General features: G+C 47.2%; 1 protein-coding gene across 1 annotated transcript in view; it reads right to left on the reverse strand.

Annotated features, from left to right (window-relative positions):
- The window catches only part of LOC139239227 (cation channel sperm-associated auxiliary subunit gamma-like), a 210,025-nt gene that overhangs the window by 17,276 nt on the left and 172,191 nt on the right, over nucleotides 1-20,558 (reverse strand). Inside the window, exon 6 of the mRNA XM_070867911.1 lies at nucleotides 2,351-2,522. Coding sequence (XP_070724012.1) covers nucleotides 2,351-2,522 — 172 coding nt within the window. The remainder of the gene's footprint in view (nucleotides 1-2,350; nucleotides 2,523-20,558) is intronic.

Below are 20,558 nucleotides of genomic sequence, written 5' to 3' on the forward strand. Positions count from 1 at the left end.
GCCTGTCTAGTTCGTGTTCAATCTTTTCCCTCATCACATAGGGTACAGCTCTGTCCTTGTGATGGACCGATCTAGCATCCTGTGTGATGTAGATTTTGACTTTGGCCCCTTTGAAAGTGCCCACACCTGGCTGAAATCGCTTTAGAACTGTTGAGCAGGAGGTCCTGCTCTAATGACATGGCATAGACATCATTACATTTCCAGTTTAGTTTTGCCAACCAGCTTCTCCCCAGCAGCGCTGGGGGGTCTCCGGGGACAATCCACAGGGGAAGTCGGTTCACTGTCCCTTTGTGTGTGACAGAGAGCATGGTGCTGCCGAGGACTGATACGATTTCTTTGGTATAGGTCCTTAGTTTGGTGTCGACCCTTGTGAGTTTTGGTCTGTCTCTTTTATGCGGCCACAGTTGTTCAAATTGTTGAGCGCCCATGAGAGATTGACTCTCCCGTATCCAGCTCCATGTTGACAGATATCCCGTTGAGTAGGACCCTCATCATTATAGGAGGCATCCTGTTGTAGGAGCAGCGGCCCGCTGTACATCGGTGTCCTGGGTACTGTCCCCACCATCTTCTGGTCTGCTTTCCGACCCATCCGATTCATATACCAGCCGAGCTGTTGTTTTTTTGCACATGCGGGCCAAATGTCCTGTATATTCACAATTTCTGTGAACAGCCTGCTGAAATCAACATACCCTTGACGAGTGCCCACCCCCACACCTCCAGCACAGACCTGTTCCATTGTTCAAAGTGTTTCCGAAGAATGAGCTGCGTCTGGCTGATCTCTCTTGAGCTTCTCTCAGTTTGTAGTTGATTGCTCGCATTGTGGGTTGATGCGGTGTGAACGGCCGTTCCTGTGGCCCTTGGTGGCTTCTGCCTGCTGTCGAGAGCCTGTTCTCCCGGTTTTGTCTGTGTGTGGGGGTAGCAGCTTGTTTAGTGCTGTGAACTTCTTGTTCCGATATTTCGTTAGTTGTCGTACCTGCATTGTAAATCAACCTCGTTTCTTCTTCCCCTACCAAGAATGTCTGTGCAACCAGTGCTGCTGCCTCTAAGGTCAGTTCTTGGTCTCTATGAGCTTTCGGAATATACCTGTGTGGCCTATTCCTTCAATGAAAAAGTCTCTCAGCATTTCTCTCCTCAGTTCATCGGAGAACTCACATAAACTAGCCAACCTCCGAAGTTCCGCCACGAAGTCGTGTATGCTCTGGCCCACACAGCGTCTGTAGTTGTAGAACCTGTGTCTGGCCATGTGTAGGCTGCTCGCTGGTTTCAGGTGGTCTCTTACCAGTGTGTTCAATTCTTCAAATGACTTGCTTGCTGGTTTCTCGGGTGCCAACAGATCCTTCATTAAAGCGTATGATTTTCGAGTCACAGCTAGTCAAGAGATGGGCTCTTCTCTTGTCTGCCTTATCGTTGCCTAACCAGTCTTTGGTTGCAAAGCTTTGCTGGAGCCTTTCTATAAAGTCCTCCCAATTGTTTCCCGCATTGTACTTTTCATCTGATCCGTTGTTCGCTATTCTGTGGATTCTGTAATCCCATAACTCGTCGTCACTGTAAAGTCCTGTCCCCTCAGTACAGATTCACACGAGGCATGTAGTGAAGTCAAGGTCACTCTGGACCTGCACCTTTATTGCACTTGCCTGAGACCTGTCCTTATATACCTGTATCTTACAAGTGCACCCCTGGTGGTAAGGTATGCTGGTGGTTACAGGTCATATCTTATTACAGTCATGTATAGCATGTTAGGATACAGTTATATATAATAATGTAAGATACATGACATAAATTTCTACTCCCACTCACCGACTTGGCATTTAAATTGGCTGGTATCAGTCAAGAGTCAACAAAGAGATATTTAAATGAGAACCTGCTGTTAAAATTGGCAATGCCTCCAAGTCTCCAGTCTGGCCACGGTCATCGCTCTCTACCAGGCATCCACATCCTTCCCGCCCACCGGTTAATATCGAGTCCAATGTTAATAAATCTCAACCCTAACACAGTAGATATGTATTTATATTTACACCTTGAGAAGGAAGGCATCATATGGATGATTTTCCTGATATCACAATGTCAGTGATGCCAAAACATTTTAAAGGGTCATCATCCTTCTTGATTCCCCTCCAGTATGAGTTGTAAGCCAGGCTCACTCCAGGAGTATGTGAAAGATGTAAAGATGAAGAGCAAATTTCCATTTGTGACTTGTAAAATATCAGATTGCTGTCCATATATTTGCTGGAAACATATGAATCTATGCTATATCAGGATAATCTTTTTGCTTCTGAGTCAGCCCATCTCCATTTCCCCTGTCCCACATGTTCTTAATACTGATGTAAGTTTGAGTCACGGATGGTAGTACCTGATCCAGGATAACTATTGTGAAGCAAGATGAAATCTCCTTTGAAATAATACATTAGCTGATTCTGCCGAATAAACAGCATACTTTCTGTTGCGATGGTATCATACACAGTGGCTGAGTACAACCCCTGAGGACAACTAAGGGAGCCCATCCAACAGTTGTCAATGGCCAGCTGAAAATAGAAAAAATATAAAGCATGATTAAAGTGTACAGAGCATATTGTAGGCATGCTGGTCTGGTTAGGAGAGATACTACTATACAGTCCAGATAAGGTGAGCAGGATCATCACCGTATGCTGCATGCATTTCACATTCAGAAGAGGTGTAGATAACATTTGGCAAAAGAGACCCAGGGATCTGCAGCCCAGTAGGAAGAGGAGGAGAAAGATGCAAAAAAAGAGGCCTATTGAAAGGCTGAATGGAGTAAAACACCGACTGTCAGCTATTTTTATTAAAGGATATCTTTTGCCATGTGCAGCTGTGGGCCCATAATAAAAGCACACCCATTGTAACCCCCATGAAGATGCCGCATCCATCCGCATATAAATTATTTTGGTTCTGCCCTATACCAAGAAACTTTCAATCCGCCGACCAAAAAAAAACCTCTTGTAACTAGGATATATAGATGGATTTATTGATGGTTCTCAGATACTCATATTTGCTCTATGTCAATAGCCATGCTTCTCCATTGTCCTCTTGTGCCAAAGTGCTCCAAGTGGAAGAAGTGAGTATTGGCATGTTGATACAAGGAACTGCGACATTGTTGGGATACTTGTGGCTTGGATCCTCTGAGTGCATGGTCATAAATGTACCTGCAACACATGCACTGATGCTATGTTCAGCTGTGCATTCAGACAACTCTGCAATTCTTTGAGGGGCCTGGGCGCAGAGCGAACTTGTGCACTCTCCTTCAAAGAATGTAGCCTGGTTGGGACTCTTCCCTGCTAGATACCCCACAATTTCCATAGTGTATCTCCGACATGCACTGTAGTATATGAAATGATACAATGAACTCCGTACTGTGAGCCAGTGACTAGGTGTAACCTGGTCAGTCTTTAATGGCTTCCACAAGTCAAGATACAAAGGTGAAGTTCAGGTTATATACCAGGTCCAGTATGAGTGTACCTATGACCCTAGGCCTCCGACGGTAGTGTCCCCTGGTGGTGGACAGACCTTATGTACATACATTACATCATTCCCCGCCCACCCAGTTCTTGGCACAAGTCCATATTACAAGTTCAGACGGTCCGGAGTCTTTCGCTCCCTGCTTGACCATCTCGGTACAATCCCAGTGCTTTCCGAGTTTCTCATGACGTGGGTTGGGCGTTGACCACAGTGGGTACTTCTGATGGCTGGACGTGAGTTGGTTGGTCGTCTAAGCTCATGGTGTCTTCTTCCAATTGTTCCAGTTCATCAGTCTGTCTTAGCTTGATTTGATCAATGTGTTTCCTGCACATCTGCCCATTCTTGAGCTTAACCATATACACCCGGTTACCCTCCTTATCCGTAACATTGCCCGGGAGCCACTTGGGCCCTTAACCATGCTTAAGTATATATACTGGATCATTTACAGATATGTCATGTGACACTGTGGCGCGGTCGTGATACCATTACTGGTGTTGACGTCGGGTTTCGACATGATCTTTAAGTTCAGGATGGACGAGAGAGAGCCTGGTTTTGAGGCCTCTCTTCATCAATGGTTCCACAGGTGGGACCCCAGGGAGCATGTGTGGCCTTGTCCTGTAACTGAGCAGTATGCGTGACAAGCGTGTCTGCAAGGAACCATGAGTTACTCGTTTCAGGCTCTGCTTGATGGTTTGAACTGCCCGCTCCGTTTGACCATTGGATGCGGGTTTGAATGGGGCTGACCTCACATATTTTATGCCATTGTGTTTCATGAACTCTTGAAACTCCAGGCTCGTGAAACACGCTGACAACGATGTCTGGCAGGCCATGCGTGGCAAACATGGCTCTCAGGTTCTCAATAGTGGCAGTGGAAGTGCTGGATGACATGATCACACATTCTATCCATTTGGCATATGCATCCACCACCACAAAAAACATTTTACCGAGGAAGGGGCCCACAAAGTCGATGTGGATTCTAGACCATGGTTTGGATGGCCATGACTTCCAAACCGTGAAGGAGCTTCCTTTGGGGAATTGCTTAACTGCATGCAGGTGCTGCACTGATGCACGCATGACTCTAAGTCCGAGTCAATGCCAGGCCACCAAACATGGGACCTGGCGATGGTCTTCATCATGACAATATCGGGATGCATACTATGTAACTCCCGTACAAATCTCGCCCTGCCGTTCTTGGGCATTACAACACGATTACCCCATAGTAAACAGTCGGACTGGATGGAAAGCTCATCTTTGCGATGGCTGTACAGTTTGGTTTCATCACCCATTTCCTTGGGGATGGTCGAACAGTCTCCGTTAAGAACACAATGTTTTACAACCAATAGGGTCGGATCCTGGCTAGTCCAGGTCTTAATTTGTTGAGCAGTGACAGGCGACCCTTCACTCTCAAAGGCATCCATGACCATGAGTAGCTCTGCGGGCATTGGCGTTTCCACCTCTGGTGTGGGCAACGGTAACCAGCTCAATGCATCAGTGCAGTTGTCGGTGCCTGGTCTATGGCGAATGACATAATCATAGGCAGATAATGTCAGCGCCCACCTCTGGATGCTGGACGATGTGTTAGTATTGATACTTTTATGTTCCGAGAACAACTATATAAGCGGTTTCCAGCTCGAAGCAAAGCCCAAACAGGTACTGGGGCACTTTTTTTTATCCCATAAACACATGCTAAAGCCTCTTTCTCTCGCATGCCATAGGCTCTTTCCGCCTTGGACAGGCTTCGAGACACATATGCAACTGGTTATAGTTTGCCTGACTCATTGGCTTGCTGGAGTACGCAGCCGACCCCATAGGACGATGCATCACAGGTCAAAAGTAGACGTTTGCATGGATCATACAGTACGTAGCCTGTGGGAACACAACAGATTTCTAGCCTTCTTAAAAGCTCTGTCTTGAAGTTAACCCCATACCCAGTCGTCTTCTTTCCTGAGCAGCTTGTGCAAAGGCTCTAATACTGTGCTCAATTTGGGTAAGAAGTTACCAAAGTAGTTGAGAAGACCCAGGAACGAGTGCTGCTCCGTCACATTCTGGGGCCTTGGCGCCTTTTTGATGGCTTGTTTTCGCATTGTCGGCCTGATTTTGTCCAAGGAATTCAATCTCTGATGCCATGAAAACGCACTTCGAACGTTTCAGCCTGAGCCCCATTTTGTCCAGACAACGCAGAACCTCTTCAAGATTGTGCAGGTGTTCGGCGGTGTCACGATCTGTGACTAGGATGTCACCTTGGAATATCATGGTCCTGGGGACAGATATCAATAGACTCTCCATGTTTCTCTGAAATATGGCTGCTTCGAACGAATGCGTAAATAAACAGTCCTTTGTTCATGTTGATGCACGTAAGTTTCTTTGATGATTCAACCAGTTCCTGTGTCATGTAGGCTGACGCTAGATCCAATTTGGTGAACGATTTTCCCCGGCTAGCATTGCAAACAGGTCATCAGCTTTTGGTAGCGGGTACTGATCTTGTTTCGAAACTCGGTCGATCGTGACCTTGTAGTCTCCACAATTCCTGACCGTGCCATTGCTCTTTAACACCGGAACAATAGGACTGGCCCATTCATGAAATTCGACTAGTGAGATGACCCCCTCGCATTATAGCTTGTCCAATTCGAGCTCGACTTTTTCTCTCATCATGTGCGGGATCGCCCTGACTTTGTGATGGATGGGCCTTGCGTCTGGGCCTAGGTGAATCTGCACCTTGGCTCCCTTGAAGCTGCCAATTCCCAGTTCAAACAGTGAGAGAAATTTGCTCAGCACTCAAGCACACAAATCATTATCCACTGATGACAAAGCTTTGATATCGTACCATTTCCATTTTATTTTCTCGAGCCAACTCCTGCTGAATAACGATGAGCCATTGATCGGGATAATCCACAACAGTAGATCATGAAATGCTCCCTCATATGACACTCTTACTGCGGCATTACCGATCACTGGTATGAGCTCTTTGGTGTAGGTACGCAACTTAAGACTCAGCTTGAGTCTCTCTGCCTTGGTCTCCCACAGCTTTTCAAAAGTCCTCTGGCTCATTATCGATTGACTCCACCCGGTCTAATTCCATGGATAACTGCACGTTTAATTTTACCTCCATCATTATCGGTTGGCTCTTTGTTAGGAACACACATACGCTATTCACTTCCTCCTCAGAGCTCTCCAATGTCTCGGGCTGCATCAACAGATCCACGCTGAATTGCTCATCTTTCACATGGTGTATCACAGTTCGCTTGCCCCGCGGCGGACACGTCGGTGATTGCCCCCGAAACGGCAACACGTTGAGCTTGGTTTTGTGCCCGATGGCGGGCTTTGAGTGGCTCCCGTTCTCGTATACGGAATCGAGTAGGCCCTTGATGGTGAACTTTGAGCGGTTCCCAGATGCAGTTGAGTAGGCCCTGCTATGTGCAGCTCTGCCGGCCGTAGATACAAGTTTGTATACAGTACTTGCCATGGAGTTCCTGTTTTGTCGCAATATCTGCTTCGTGCTTTTCTGCATGGACATGCAAGCCTGGGTGATGGTGATGACCTTGCTGAGGTCTGGCATCTCCGCAGGCAGCAGCTTACTTAAGATCGCCTTGTAGTTGACCCCAATCACGAAAAAATCATACAGCATGTCGTTCAACTCAGGCCTAAATTTGCAAGGCCCTGAAAGACGTCTCAGGTTGGCAACAAATGTCGCTACATCCTAACCTTCTAGAGGAAGATGCGTATAGAAGCGATATCTAGATATGAGGATTCCAACCATGGGTTTAAGGTCTTCCCAAATTAGAGCACACAGTTCTTTGTAATCCTTTTCTGTAGGGAGAGTGGGTGAAAGCAGATTCTTGCTGATGTTGTGTATCTGTAAAGCATGCACTCCCATGTTCTGCCACAAGGGAGCGCATCCCCTGAAGTCCCAAGGGATCCCAGCATCCCTTGGGAGCGCTGTATATAAGCCGGCCCCTAAGGCCTGTTACTCACTCTGGACTGTCTTAATAAAGACTGAGGTCACTGTTACTCCCTGTGTGCAGTCTCATCTGTGTTAGGAACACAACAACTGGTGATGAGTACACGAATCCAACGCAAAGATGCAACAAACTGTGGGCATCCTGGAGAAGTTCTCGGAGGATAGGACTGGGAAGCCTATTTCGAATGGTTAGACCAGCACTTTGTAGCCAACGAGCTGGACTGAGAAGGAAGCGCTGCAAAAAGGAGAGCGGTTCTCCACACGGTCTGCGGGGCACCGACCTACAGCTTCATGAAGAATCCTCTGGCTCCGGTGAAACCCACAGATAAGTCGTATGAGGAGCTGTGTACACTACTTCAGGAGCATCTTAACGTGAGGGAGAGTGTGCTGATGGCGAGGTATCGGTTATATACATACCAGCGATCTGAAGGTCAGGAACTGGCAAGCTATGTCGCCGAGTTAAGGCCACTTGCAGGACAATGTGAGTTTGATGGCTACCTGGAGCAAATGCTGAGAGACTTTTTTGTACTAGGCATTGGCCACGAGACCATCCTATGAAAAATTTTGACTGTAGAAACACCGACCCTCAGCAAGTCCATTGCAATAGCACAGGCATTTATGTCCACCAGTGATAACACCAAACAAATCTCTCAGCACACAAGTGCTAGCAATGTTCATAAATTAACTGGAACTGTGTTTGTGAGCAGAAATGTACAGGGCAGAACCCACGAGTCTGCAACTGCCAGCAGGCTTCAGGTGACCCAGATTACTCAGAGTCCGCAACAAAGTATGAATGCAAGGCAATTCACAACTTGTTGGCATTGTGGAGACTTCCATTCAGCCTATTCATGCTGCTTTAATGGGAATGTTTGCAAGAGCTGTGGAACAATGGGGCATCTCCAACGAGCTTGCAGACGAGCTGCAAGCTTGGCAAAGCCTGCAAACCACCACGTGGCAGAGGAAGATTGGTCCATGCAATTTTGAGCCTCAGAGAGAGGAGGCAGATGCTGAAGTACATGGGGTGCACACATTTTTGACGAAATATCCACCTATAATGCTAAACGTAAAATTGAATGGCTTGCCCGTAGCCATGGAACTGGACACTGGCGCTAGCCAATCCATCTTGAGTAAAAAGATGTTTGAGGGACTGTGGTGCAACAAGGCACTCAGACCAGCCCTGAGCCCCATCGACACAAAACTGAGAATGTACACCAAAAAGCTTATCACTGTCCTGGGCAGCGCCATGGTCAAGGTCACCTACGGGGACACAGTGCACGAACTGCCACTCTGGATTGTCCCGGCCGATGGCCCCACACTGCTTGGAAGGAGCTGGCTGGGCAAAATCCGCTGGAACTGGGATGACATCCAAGCGCTATCACATGTTGATGAGGCCTCATGTACCCAGGTTCTTAACAAATTTCCTTCCATTTTTAAGCCAGGCATTGGAAACTTTTCCGGGTCAAAGGTGCGGATCCACTTGGTCCCAGAGCCACGATGCATTCACCACAAGGCACGAGCGATACCTCACAGGGAGAGTGGAAATCGAGCTGGACAGGCTGCAACACGAGGGCATCATCTCCCCAATGGAATTCAGCGAGTGCGTCAGCCCGAGTTCTAGTATTCAAAAGCGATGGCATGGTCAGGATTCGCGCCGATTATAAAGTAACTACGAATTGTTTCTTACTACAAGACCAATACTCACTACCTAAGGCAAACGACCTGTTTGCGACACTGGCAGGAGGCAAGACATTCACCAAGCTCAACCTGACTTCAGCCTACATGACGCAGGAGCTGGAGGAGTCTTTGAAGGGCCTCACCTGCATCAACACGCACAAGGGAATGTTCATCTAAAACAGATGCCCGTTTGGAATTCGGTCGGCTGCAGCAATCTTCCAGAGAAACATGGAGAACCTACTGAAGTAGGTACCACGCACGGTGGTTTTTCAGGATGACATATTGGTCATGGGTCAGGACACCGTCGAGCACCTACAAAACCTGGAGGATGTCCTCCAGCGACTGGATCGCGTAGGGCTGCGGCTGAAGAGGTCAAAATGCGTCTTCATGGCAACAGAAGTGGAATTTTTGGAGAGAAAAATCACGGCGGATGGCATTCGGCCCACAGACGTCAAGACAGAAGCGATCAGGAACGCGCCCAAGCCACAGAACGTCACGGAGCTGTGGTCGTTCCTGGGACTCCTCAACTATTTTGGTAACTTCCTACTGGGGTTAAGCACCCTCTTAGAGCCCCTACATCTGTTATTGCGTAAAGGTGAGAACTGTGTCTGGGGAAAAAACCAAGTAATTGCTTTTGAGAAAGCCAGAAACAGTTTATGCTCCAACAAGCTGCTTGTATTGTATAACCCGTGTAAAAGACTTGTGCTAGCATGTGACATGTCGTCGTACGGAGTCGGGTGTGTATTACAACAAGCTAATGTTGAGGGGAAGTTGCAACCTGTCGCCTCTGCTTCCAGGAGGCCGAGAGGGTCGACAGCATGATTGAGAAAGAGGCATGTGTGTTCGGGGTAAAAAAATGCATCAGTACCCGTTTGGCCTCAAATTTGAGCTGGAAACCGATCACAAGTCCCTCATATCTCTGTTCACTGAAAACAAGGGGATAAATACTAATGCCTCAGCCCGCATACAAAGGTGGGCACTCGCGCTATCAGCGTATAACTATACCATCCGCCACAGGCCAGGCACCGAGAACTGTGCGGATGCTCTCAGTTGGCTACCATTGCCCACCATGGGGGCGGAAATGGCACAGCCTGCAAACTTGTTTATGGTAGCGCAGCCCGCAGACTTGTTAATGGTCATGGAAGCGTTTGAAAATGATCAATCACCTGTCACGGCCCGCCAGATTAGGACTTGGACCAGCCAAGATCCTCTGCTGTCCCTAGTAAAAAACTGTGTACTGCGTGGGAGCTGGGCCAGCATCCCCGTTGAAATGCAAGAGCTAATCAAGTCATTCCAGTGGCGAAAGGATGAGCTGTCCATTCAGGCAAATTGCCTGTTGTGGGGTAACCGCGTAGTGCTATCCAAAAAGGGCAGAGAGATGTTCATCTTGGATCTCCACAGCACACACCCAGGTATAGTAATGATGAAAGTGATAGCCAGATCCCACGTATGGTGGCCCGGTATCGACTCTGACTTAGAGTACTGTGTACGGCAATGCAGCGTGTGTGCTCAGTTGAGCTTCGCACCCAGAGAGACACCACTAAGTTTGTGGTCCTGGCCCTCCAGACTATGCGAGCCCGTTTCTCAGTAAAATGTTCCTGGTGGTGGTGGATGCTTTTTCAAAATGGATTGAATGTGAAATAATGTCGGGAAGCACCGCCACCATTGAAAGCCTGAGGGCCATATTTGCCACCCACGGCCTGCCTGACAAGAGGCCATGTTTCACCAGTGCCGAATTTAAAGAATTCATGACCCACAATGGGATCAAACATGTCACCTCGGCCCCGTTTAAACCAGCCTCCAATGGGCAGGCAGAGCGGGCAGTACAAACCATCAAACAGAGCCTCAAACGAGTCACAGAAGGCTCACTCCAAACCCGCCTGTCCCGAGTACTGCTCAGCTACCGCACGAGACCCCACTCGCTCACCGGGGTGCCTCCGGCTGAGCTACTCATGAAAAGGACACTTAAAACCAACCTCTCGCTGGTTCACCCCAACCTGCATGATCAGGTAGAGAACAGGCGGCAGCAACAAAATGTAAATGATGGTTGCGCCACTGTATCACGGGAAATTGATCTGAATGACCCTGTGTATGTGCTAAACTATGGACATGGTCCCAAGTGGATCGCGGGCACAGTGATAGCTAAAGAAGGGAGTCGGGTGTTTGTAGTCAAACTAGACAATGGGCAAATTTGCAGAAAGCACCTGGACCAAACGAGGCTGCGGTTCACAGACTGCCCTGAACAACCCACAGCAGACACCACCTTTTACGAGTCCATAACACACACCCAAAGGATCAACGACACCACGCCGGACCAGGAAATCAAACCCATCACGCCCAATAGCCCAGCAAGGCCAGGCTCACCCAGCAGCCCTGAAGGGCCAACAACACGCCAGCCTAGCGAGGGCACAGCCAACACACCAGAAAGACATTTGTACCGAGGCGGTCCACCAGGGAAAGAAAGACTCCCGACCGCCTCACCTTGTAAATAGTTTTCACTTTGACTTTGGGGAGGAGTGATGTGTATCTGTAAAGCATGCACTCCCATGTTCCGCCACCAGGGAGCGCATCCCCTGAAGTCCCAAGGGATCCCAGCATCACTTGGGAGCACTGTATGTAAGCCGGCTCCTAAGGCCTGTTACTCACTCTGGAGTGTCTTAATAAAGACTGAGGTCACTGTTACTTTAACCTCCCTGTGTGCAGTCTCATCTGTGTTAGGAACACAACAGTGGGGCCACAGATGGTGAGAAGAACTGCCCTGCGCTTCTCTGCATCCTCGTCTTTGTTTAGGTCATTTGCCACAAAATACTGGTCAAGACAATACGTGAAATCTACCCAATCCTCTCCCTCATTGAATCTCTCGAGAACTCGATCATGCTGTGCTCACCTTACTTTTGCGTCGGTTTATATTTGCCTCGTCGCCAGTTGTGGTGTATGAAATGGTACAATGAACTCCGTACTGTGAGCCAGTGACTAGTAACCTGGTCAGTCTTTAATGGCTTCCAGAAGTCAAGATACAAAGGTGAAGTTCAGGTTAAATACCGAGCGCAGCACGAATGTACCTATGACGCTAGGACTTCTGATGCTAGTGTCCCCTGGTGGTGGGCAGAGCTTATGTACATACATTTCATGCACCATCACAATTCATTCTAAACAATCCCTCGGTTTGTCTCATTCAGCAATGACAGATTCTCATAGTTGAGTGACCAAATTCTCAATGGCACCAATAAAGTCATTTGAAATACGTATTAATGCTATGTTTGGGTCTCGGCTGCAGAGGAGCATGAAGATGCCACTTGTTCCATGGTGTTCTACATTGGTGCACAACTCCCTGCTGCAGCACTTCATTGATGTCAGAGGTGCACTGCTACACATTCTACGACAGATGCCACTGTGCTAACATTTTGAAAGTCTTCTGCTCCTGCATTAGCTCCCTTCTGAAAGATACCAAGTCTTTGCCCATTTTACTAGCAAGCTGTGAAAGCGTGCGGACTGGCCAGAAGTTTCTGCATGCTTTCTTGCCACCTCTAGCTGTTCCTCCAAGCTCATGTGTTTTGATTTACCCAGTTGCCCTTCTTTGAACTCAACTATATTGCAGGTTAGCTGTGCTGATGCTAGGGTGAAGTGGGATACTTGCTGCAATGTTCTGTGCAGTGCCTCTGCTGGTGACACCACTCCCATAGCCTCTGGTTAGCAAGGATCTACAAGCAAAGGCAACCAGATTTACAATGTAAACCCCAGACAATAGCATCCAAAACAGGTAATACATTTTTAATGCCTCTTGCAGGCGAGTAACGAACGTTGGCCCTGTTGAGGATTGGATAAGGCAGTGACAATATGATGGATCACAGCGAGTGGAGGATACTTGCTGGGTAGGAACATCTGGGGGACGAAATTCAGGTCTGCCTGAAATGGGGTGCACCTACCGCTTTTTGGTCGCCATTCGCACTGCAATGGTTGCGGCAGCAATTCGATCGATATTCAACGTTTTGAAAAAAAAAATGACGCCCGGCGGTATTGTCTGGCGGGAATCGGCAGTTTGCAGCGGTCTGGGTGGGAAGTGCCATTTGGACCATAAAATTCACCTACGACTGATTTTCTCCTAACGAGCCAGCTGGTCCCTGACCTTCTTGAAAGCCAGGGTTTGCAGCTAGGCCCTGAGCAGGGAAGGTGTTTGAGTGGAGACCATGGCTAATAGCAAGGAGGGCAACCAGATTTTCAGATGCAGAACTGGAGACACTCATGGATGCTGTGGAGAGAAGGAGGCGAGTCCTGTACCTCGATGTAGGCAGACCAACTCAGGAAGTTTTCACTAATGCCTGGAGGGAGATAGCTTCATTCATGACCGCACCCCCACCCAATACCGCAAAAGGATAAACGACATCATTCATCTGATGAAAAAGAGTACCTGTTCCACCAACTGCTGCCTTCCTTCTGTGAGCCTCTCCTCCATCCTTCTCTTATTTCCCACCTTCACTATATAGTCACTGAAGCAGCTTTTGATTGTTGAGGCCTGTACAATGAAGGCTCCCTTTCATGTCACAGTTAGAAACATAGAAACATAGAAAATAGGAGCAGTAGTAGGCCATTCAGCCCTTCGAGCCTGCACCGCGATTCAATGAGTTCATGGCTGAACTTCAGTACCACATTCCTGCTTTCTCGCCATACCTCTTGATTCCCCTAGTAGTAAGGACGACATCTAACTCCTTTTTGAATATATTAAGTGAATTGGCCTCAACAACTTTCTGTGGTAGAGAATTCCACAGGTTCACCACTCTCTGGATGAAGACGTTTCTCCTCATCTCGGTCCTAAATGGCTTACCCCTTATCCTTAGACTGTGACCCCTGGTTCTGGACTTCCACAACATTGGGAACATGCTTCCTGCATCTAACCTGTCTAAACCCGTCAGAATTTTAAACATTTCTATGAGATCCCCTCTCATTCTTCTGAACTCCAGTGAATACAAGCCCAGTTGATCCAGTCTTTTTTGATGTCGGTCCCGCCATCCTGGGAAACAGTCTGGTGAACCTTCGCTGCACTCCCTCAATAGCAAGAATGTCATTCCTCAAATTAGGAGACCAAAACTGTACACAATACTCCAGGTGTGGCCTCACTAAGGCCCTGTACAACTGTAGTAACACCTCCCTGCCCCTGTACTCAAATCCCCTCGCTATGAAGGCCAACATGCCATTTGCTTTCTTAACCGCCTGCTGTACCTGCATGTCAACCTTCAATGACTGATGTACCATGACACCCAGATCTCGTTGCACCTCCCCTTTTCCTAATCTGTCACCATTCAGATAATAGTCTGCCTCTGTTTTTACCACCAAAGTGAATAACCTCACATTTATCTACATTATACTTCATCTGCCATGCATTTGCCCACTCACCTAACCTATCCAAGTCACTCTGCAGCCTCATAGCATCCTCCTCGCAGCTCGCACTGCCACCCTACTTAGTGTCATCCGCAAATTTGGAGATACTACATTTAATCCCCTCGTCTAAATCATTAATGTACAATGTAAACAGCTGTGGCCCCAGCACAGAACCTTGCGGTACCCCACTAGTCTAACTGCCTGCCATTCTGAAAAGTACCCATTTACTCCTACTCTTTGCTTCCTGTCTGACAACCAGTTCTCAATCCACATCAGCACACTACCCCCAATCCCATGTGCTTTAACTTTGCACATTAATCTCTTGTGTGGGACCTTGTCGAAAGCCTTCTGAATGTCCAAATACATCACATCAACTGGTTCTCCCTTGTCCACTCTACTGGAAACATCCTCAAAAAATTCCAGAAGATTTGTCAAGCATGATTTCCCTTTCACAAATCCATGCTGACTTGGACCTATCATGTCACCTCTTTCCAAATGCGCTGCTATGACATCCTTAATAATTGATTCCATCATTTTACCCACTACTGAGGTCAGGCTGACCGGTCTATAATTCCCTGTTTTCTCTCTCCCTCCTTTTTTAAAAAGTGGGGTTACATTGGCTACCCTCCACTCCATAGGAACTGATCCAGAGTCTATGGAATGTTGGAAAATGACTGTCAATGCATCCGCTATTTCCAAGGCCACCTCCTTAAGTACTCTGGGATGCAGTCCACCAGGCCCTGGGGATTTATCGGCCTTCAATCCCATCAATTTCCACAACTCAATTTCCCAACTAATAAGGATTTCCCTCAGTTCCTCCTTCTTACTAGACCCTCTGACCCTGTTTATATCCAGAAGGTTGTTTGTGTCCTCCTTAGTGAATACCGAACCAAAGTACTTGTTCAATTGGTCTGCCATTTCTTTGTTCCCCGTTATGACTTCCCCTGATTCTGACTGCAGGGGACCTACATTTGTCTTTACTAACCTTTTTCTCTTTATATATATATATAGAAGCTTTTTCAGTCCGTCTTAATGTTCGCTGCAAGCTTCCTCTCGTACTGTATTTTCCCTGCCCTAAACAAACTCTTTGTCTTCCTCTGCTGAGTTCTATATTTCTCCCAGTCCCCAGGTTTGCTGCTATTTCTGGCCAATTTGTATGCCACTTCCTTGGCTTTAATACTATCCCTGATTTCCCTTGATAGCCACGGTTGAGTCACTTTCTCTTTTTTATTTTCACGCCAGACAGGGATGTACAATTGTTGTAGTTCATCCATGCGGTCTCTAAATGTCTGCCATTGCCCATCCACTGTCAACCCCTTAAGTATCATTCGCCAATCTATCATAGCCAATTCACGCCTCATACCTTCAAAGTTACCCTTCTTTAAGTTCTGGACCATGGTCTCTGAATTAACTGTTTCATTCTCCAGCCTAATGTAGAATTCCACCATATTATGGTCACTCTTCCTCAAGGGGCCTCACACAACGAGACTGCTAATTAATCCTCTGTCATTACACAACACCCAGTCTAAGATGGCCTCCCCCCTAGTTGGTTCCTCGACATATTGGTCTCGAAAACCATCCCTTATGCACTCCAGGAAATCCTCCTCCACCATATTGCTTCCAGTTTGGTTAGCCCAATATATATGCATATTAAAGTCACCCATTATAACTGCTACACCTTTATTGCATGCACCCCTAATTTCCTGTTTGATGCCCTCCCCAACATCACTACAACTGTTTGGAGGTCTGTACACAACTCCTACTAACGTTTTTTGTCCTTTGGTGTTCTGCAGCTCTACCCATATAGATTCCACATCATAACTATTGCATTAATCTCCTCTTTAACCAGCAATGCTACCCCACCTCCTTTTACTTTTATTCTATCCTTCCTGAATGTTGAATACCCTTGGATGTTGAGTTCCCAGCCCTGATCATCCTGGAGCCACGTTTCTGTAATCCCAATCACATCATATCTGTTAACATCTATTTGCACAGTTAATTCATCCACCTTAATATGGCACTCTGGAGGCCAGTCCATCTGTTGGTGCCATGTCGGATGAGGCAGAGGAAGAGAGGGACACTGCTGGCAGCACCGTTTCCTATAGTCACACACGCTAGCTGAGATACTAGGAGTACGTGGTCCGATAAGTTAGATATAGCAGAGGGATCTGCACTGAGTGTTGCACCGGGCCTAGTGGGCTGCAGCAAAGGAAACCTCAGGTTCCATCAATCTGGGGGCACAGATGAGCCCATCGATGTTGGGCTTATGAAAGAAGGGTGGAGCTCATGCATTCCCAGATGTTGGGGGCAGTGGCAAGAATGCCGGAGAGGCTGTCGGAAGTGGTGAGGAGCATGGAAGAGTCCACCTCCCGTATTGTCGGCAGCTCTGTGCACACCCTGGAGCCTATCATTGCTAGTGTGCAGGCGATAGCGAACTCCCAGATTGACCTTGCAGATCCAGCTGTGATACCGTGACTCATTGGGGATTTGGTAGCTGCCATTACAACACAGGCGCAAGTGAACCAGCGTATCAGTGCTGCTTTGGAGAGGATGGCCATAGCCCTGGAAGCTCAGAATGCTGTTATGCACTGTGGGCAGCAGGCCAAGGAGCGTCTTACTGCTGTCATCTCTGGTGGCTTTACCACTGTGGCTGCTCTCATACAGTCTCGGCTGGATGCCACGCAAAACTTCAATGTTGCCGTCGTGGCTGGGTCCACAATGGGCCACGGGTGTCCTTCTGGTGTCATGCCACAGCACCGACCTTAGCTCCCACACATTGAAGCGGGTGGTGGTGGGCTGCACCGGGCTCAGGATCACATCATCCCAGATTCCAGGCCTGTCACTCCACCATTGCCTACAAGCAGGGAGTCGCCCAAACCAAGGCCAACTGACTAACCAGTCTTTAGCCAGCCCTTCCAGGGCCAGAGCTGGTCAAGGGTGTCCTAGAAGGGCATACAAACAAAGAAACGTAGAAAGTAGGTGCAGGAATAGGCCATTCGGCCCTTCGAGCCTGCACCATCACTCAATATGATCATGGCTGATCATGCCACTTCAGTACCCCATTCCTGCTTTCTCTCTATACCCCTTGATCCCTTTAGCCGTAAGGGCCACAGCTAACTGCCTTTTGAATATATCTAATGAACTGGCCTCAACAACTTTCTATAGTAGAGCATTCCACAGGTTCACAATTCTCTGAGTGAAGAAGTTTCTCCTCATCTCAGTCCTAAATGGCTTACCCCTTATCCTTAGACAGTGACCCCTGGCTCTGGACTTCCCCAACATCGGGAACATTCTTTTTGCAACTAACCTGTCCAGTCCCTTCAGAATTTTATATGTTTCTACGAGATCCCCTCTCATTCTTCTAAATTCCAGTGAATATAAGCCTAGTCAATCCCGTCTTTCTTCATGTCAGTCCTGCCATCCCGGGAATCAGTCTGGTGAACCTTTGCTGCACTCCCTCAATAGCAAGAATATCCTTCCTCAGATTCGGAGACCAAAATTGCACACAATACTCAAGGGTGATCTCACCAAGGCCCTGTATAACTGCAGTAAGACCTCCCTGCTCCTATACTCAAATCGATATGAAGGCCAGCATGCCATTTGTCTTCTTTACTGCCTGCTGTACCTGCATGCCTACCTTCAATGACTGATGTACCATGACACCTAGGTCTCGTTGCACCTCCCTTTTTACTAATCTGTCACCATTCAGATAATAATCTGCCTTCCTGTTTCTGCAACCAAAGTGGATAATCTCACACTTATGCACATTATACCGCATCTGTCATGTATTTGCCCATTCACCTAACCTGTCCAAGTCACCCTGCAGCCTCCGAGCATCCTCCTCGCAGCTCGCACTGCCACCCAGCTTAGTGTCATCTGCAAACTTGGAGATATTACGTTCAATTCCTTCGTCTAAATCATTAATGTATATTGTAAATAGCTGGGGTCCCAGCACTGAACCCTGCGGTACCCCACTAGTCACTGCCTGCCATTCTGAATTTTGCACATTAATCTCTTGTGTGGGACCTTGTCAAAAGCCTTTTGAAAGTCCAAATGCACATCCACTGGATTTCCCTTATCCACTCTACTAGTTACGTCCTCAAAAAATACTAGAAGATTTGTCCAGCATGATTTCCCTTTCATAAATCCATGCTGACTTGGACGGATCCTGTCACTGCTTTCCAAATGCGCTGCTATTACATCTTTAATAATTGATTCCAACATTTTCCCCACTACCGATGATCGGCTAACTGGTCTATAATTCCCTGTTTTCTCTCTCCCTCCATTTTTAAAAAGTGGGGTTACATTAGCTACCCTCCAATCCATAGTAACTGAACCAGTGACTATAGAATCATGGAAAATGACTACCAATGCATCCACTATTTCTAGGGCCACTACCTTAAGTACTCATGGATGCAGACTATTAGGCCCTGGGGATTTATCAGTCTTCAGTCCCTTCAATTTCCCTTACACCATTTCCTGACTAATAAGGATTTCCCTCAGTTCCCCCTTCTCGCTAGACCCTCGGCCCCATAGTATATTCGGGAGGTTATTCATATCTTCCTCAGTGAAGACAGAACCAAAGTATTTGTTCAATTGATCTGCCATTTCCTTGTTCCCCGTTATGAATTCCCCTGATTCTGACTGCAAGGGACCTACATTAGTCTTCACTAATCTTTTACTCTTCACACATCTATCGAAGCTTTTGCAGTCAGTTTTTATGTTACCTGCAAGCTTACTCTCATACTCTATTTTCCCCCTCCTAATTAAACCCTTAATTCTCCTCTGCTGAATTCTAAATTTCTCCCAGTCCTCAGGTTTGCTGCTTTATCTGGCCAATTTATAAGTCTCTGCCTTGGATTTAACACTTTCCCTAATTTCTCTTGTTAGCCACAGTTCAGCCACCTTCCTTTTTTTATTCTTACGCCACACAGGGATATACAATTGTTGAAGTTCATCCATGTGATATTTAAATGTCTGCCATGGCCTATCCACCATCAACCCTTTAAGTATCATTTGCCAGTCTATTCTAGCCAATTCACGTCTCATACCATCGAAGTTTCCTTTATTTAAGTTCAGGACCCTAGTCTCTGAATTAACTGTGTCACTCTCCATCTTAATGAAGAATTCTACCATATTATGGTCACTCTTCCCCAAGGGGCCCCGCACGACCAGATTGATAATTAATCCTCTCTCGTTACACAAGATCCAGTCTAGGATGGCCTGCTCTCTAGTTGGTTCCTCGACATATTTGTCTAGGAAACCATCCCTTATACACCTCCAGGAAATCCTCCACCATAGTATTGCTACCAGTTTGGTTAGCCCAAGCTATATGCAGATTAAAGTTACCCATGATAACTGCTGTACCCTTATTGCATGCGTCCCTAATTTCCTTTTTGATGCCATCCCCAACCTCCCTACTATTGTTTGATGGTCTGTACACAACTCCCACTAATGTTTTCTGCCCTTTGGTGTTTCGCAGCTCTATCCATTTAGATTGCACATCATCCACACTAATGTCCTTTGTTAATATTGCATTAATCTCCCCTTTAACCAGTAATGCTACTCCACCTCCTTTACCTTCCTGTCTGTCCTTCCTGAATATTGAATACCCCTGGATGTTGAGTTCCCAGCCTTGGTTACCTTGGAGCCATGTCTCCATAATCTCAATTACATCATATCCGTTAACAGCTATCTGAGCAGTCAATTCTTCCACCTTATTATGAATGCTCCTCATATTGAGACCCAGAGTCTTCAGGCTTGTTTTTTTTAACACTCTTTGTCCTTTTAGAATTATGTTGTCATGTGACCCTTTATGATTTTTGCACTTGATTTCTCTGCCCTCCTCTCTTGCTTTTCTCCTTCTTACCTTTTGCTTCTGCCCCCTTTTTACTTCCCTCTGCCTCCCTGCATAGATTCCCATCCCCCTGCCTTGTTAGTTTAAAGCCTCCCCAACAGCACTAGCAAACACTCTGCCTAGGACATCGGTTCCAGTCCTGCCCAGGTGCAGACCATCCGGTTTGTACTGGTCCCACCTCCCCCAGAACTGGTTCCAATGTCCCAGGAATTTGAATCC

This window comes from Pristiophorus japonicus, chromosome 26 (assembly GCF_044704955.1).
Source record: "Pristiophorus japonicus isolate sPriJap1 chromosome 26, sPriJap1.hap1, whole genome shotgun sequence".
Lineage (NCBI taxonomy): Eukaryota > Metazoa > Chordata > Chondrichthyes > Pristiophoridae > Pristiophorus > Pristiophorus japonicus.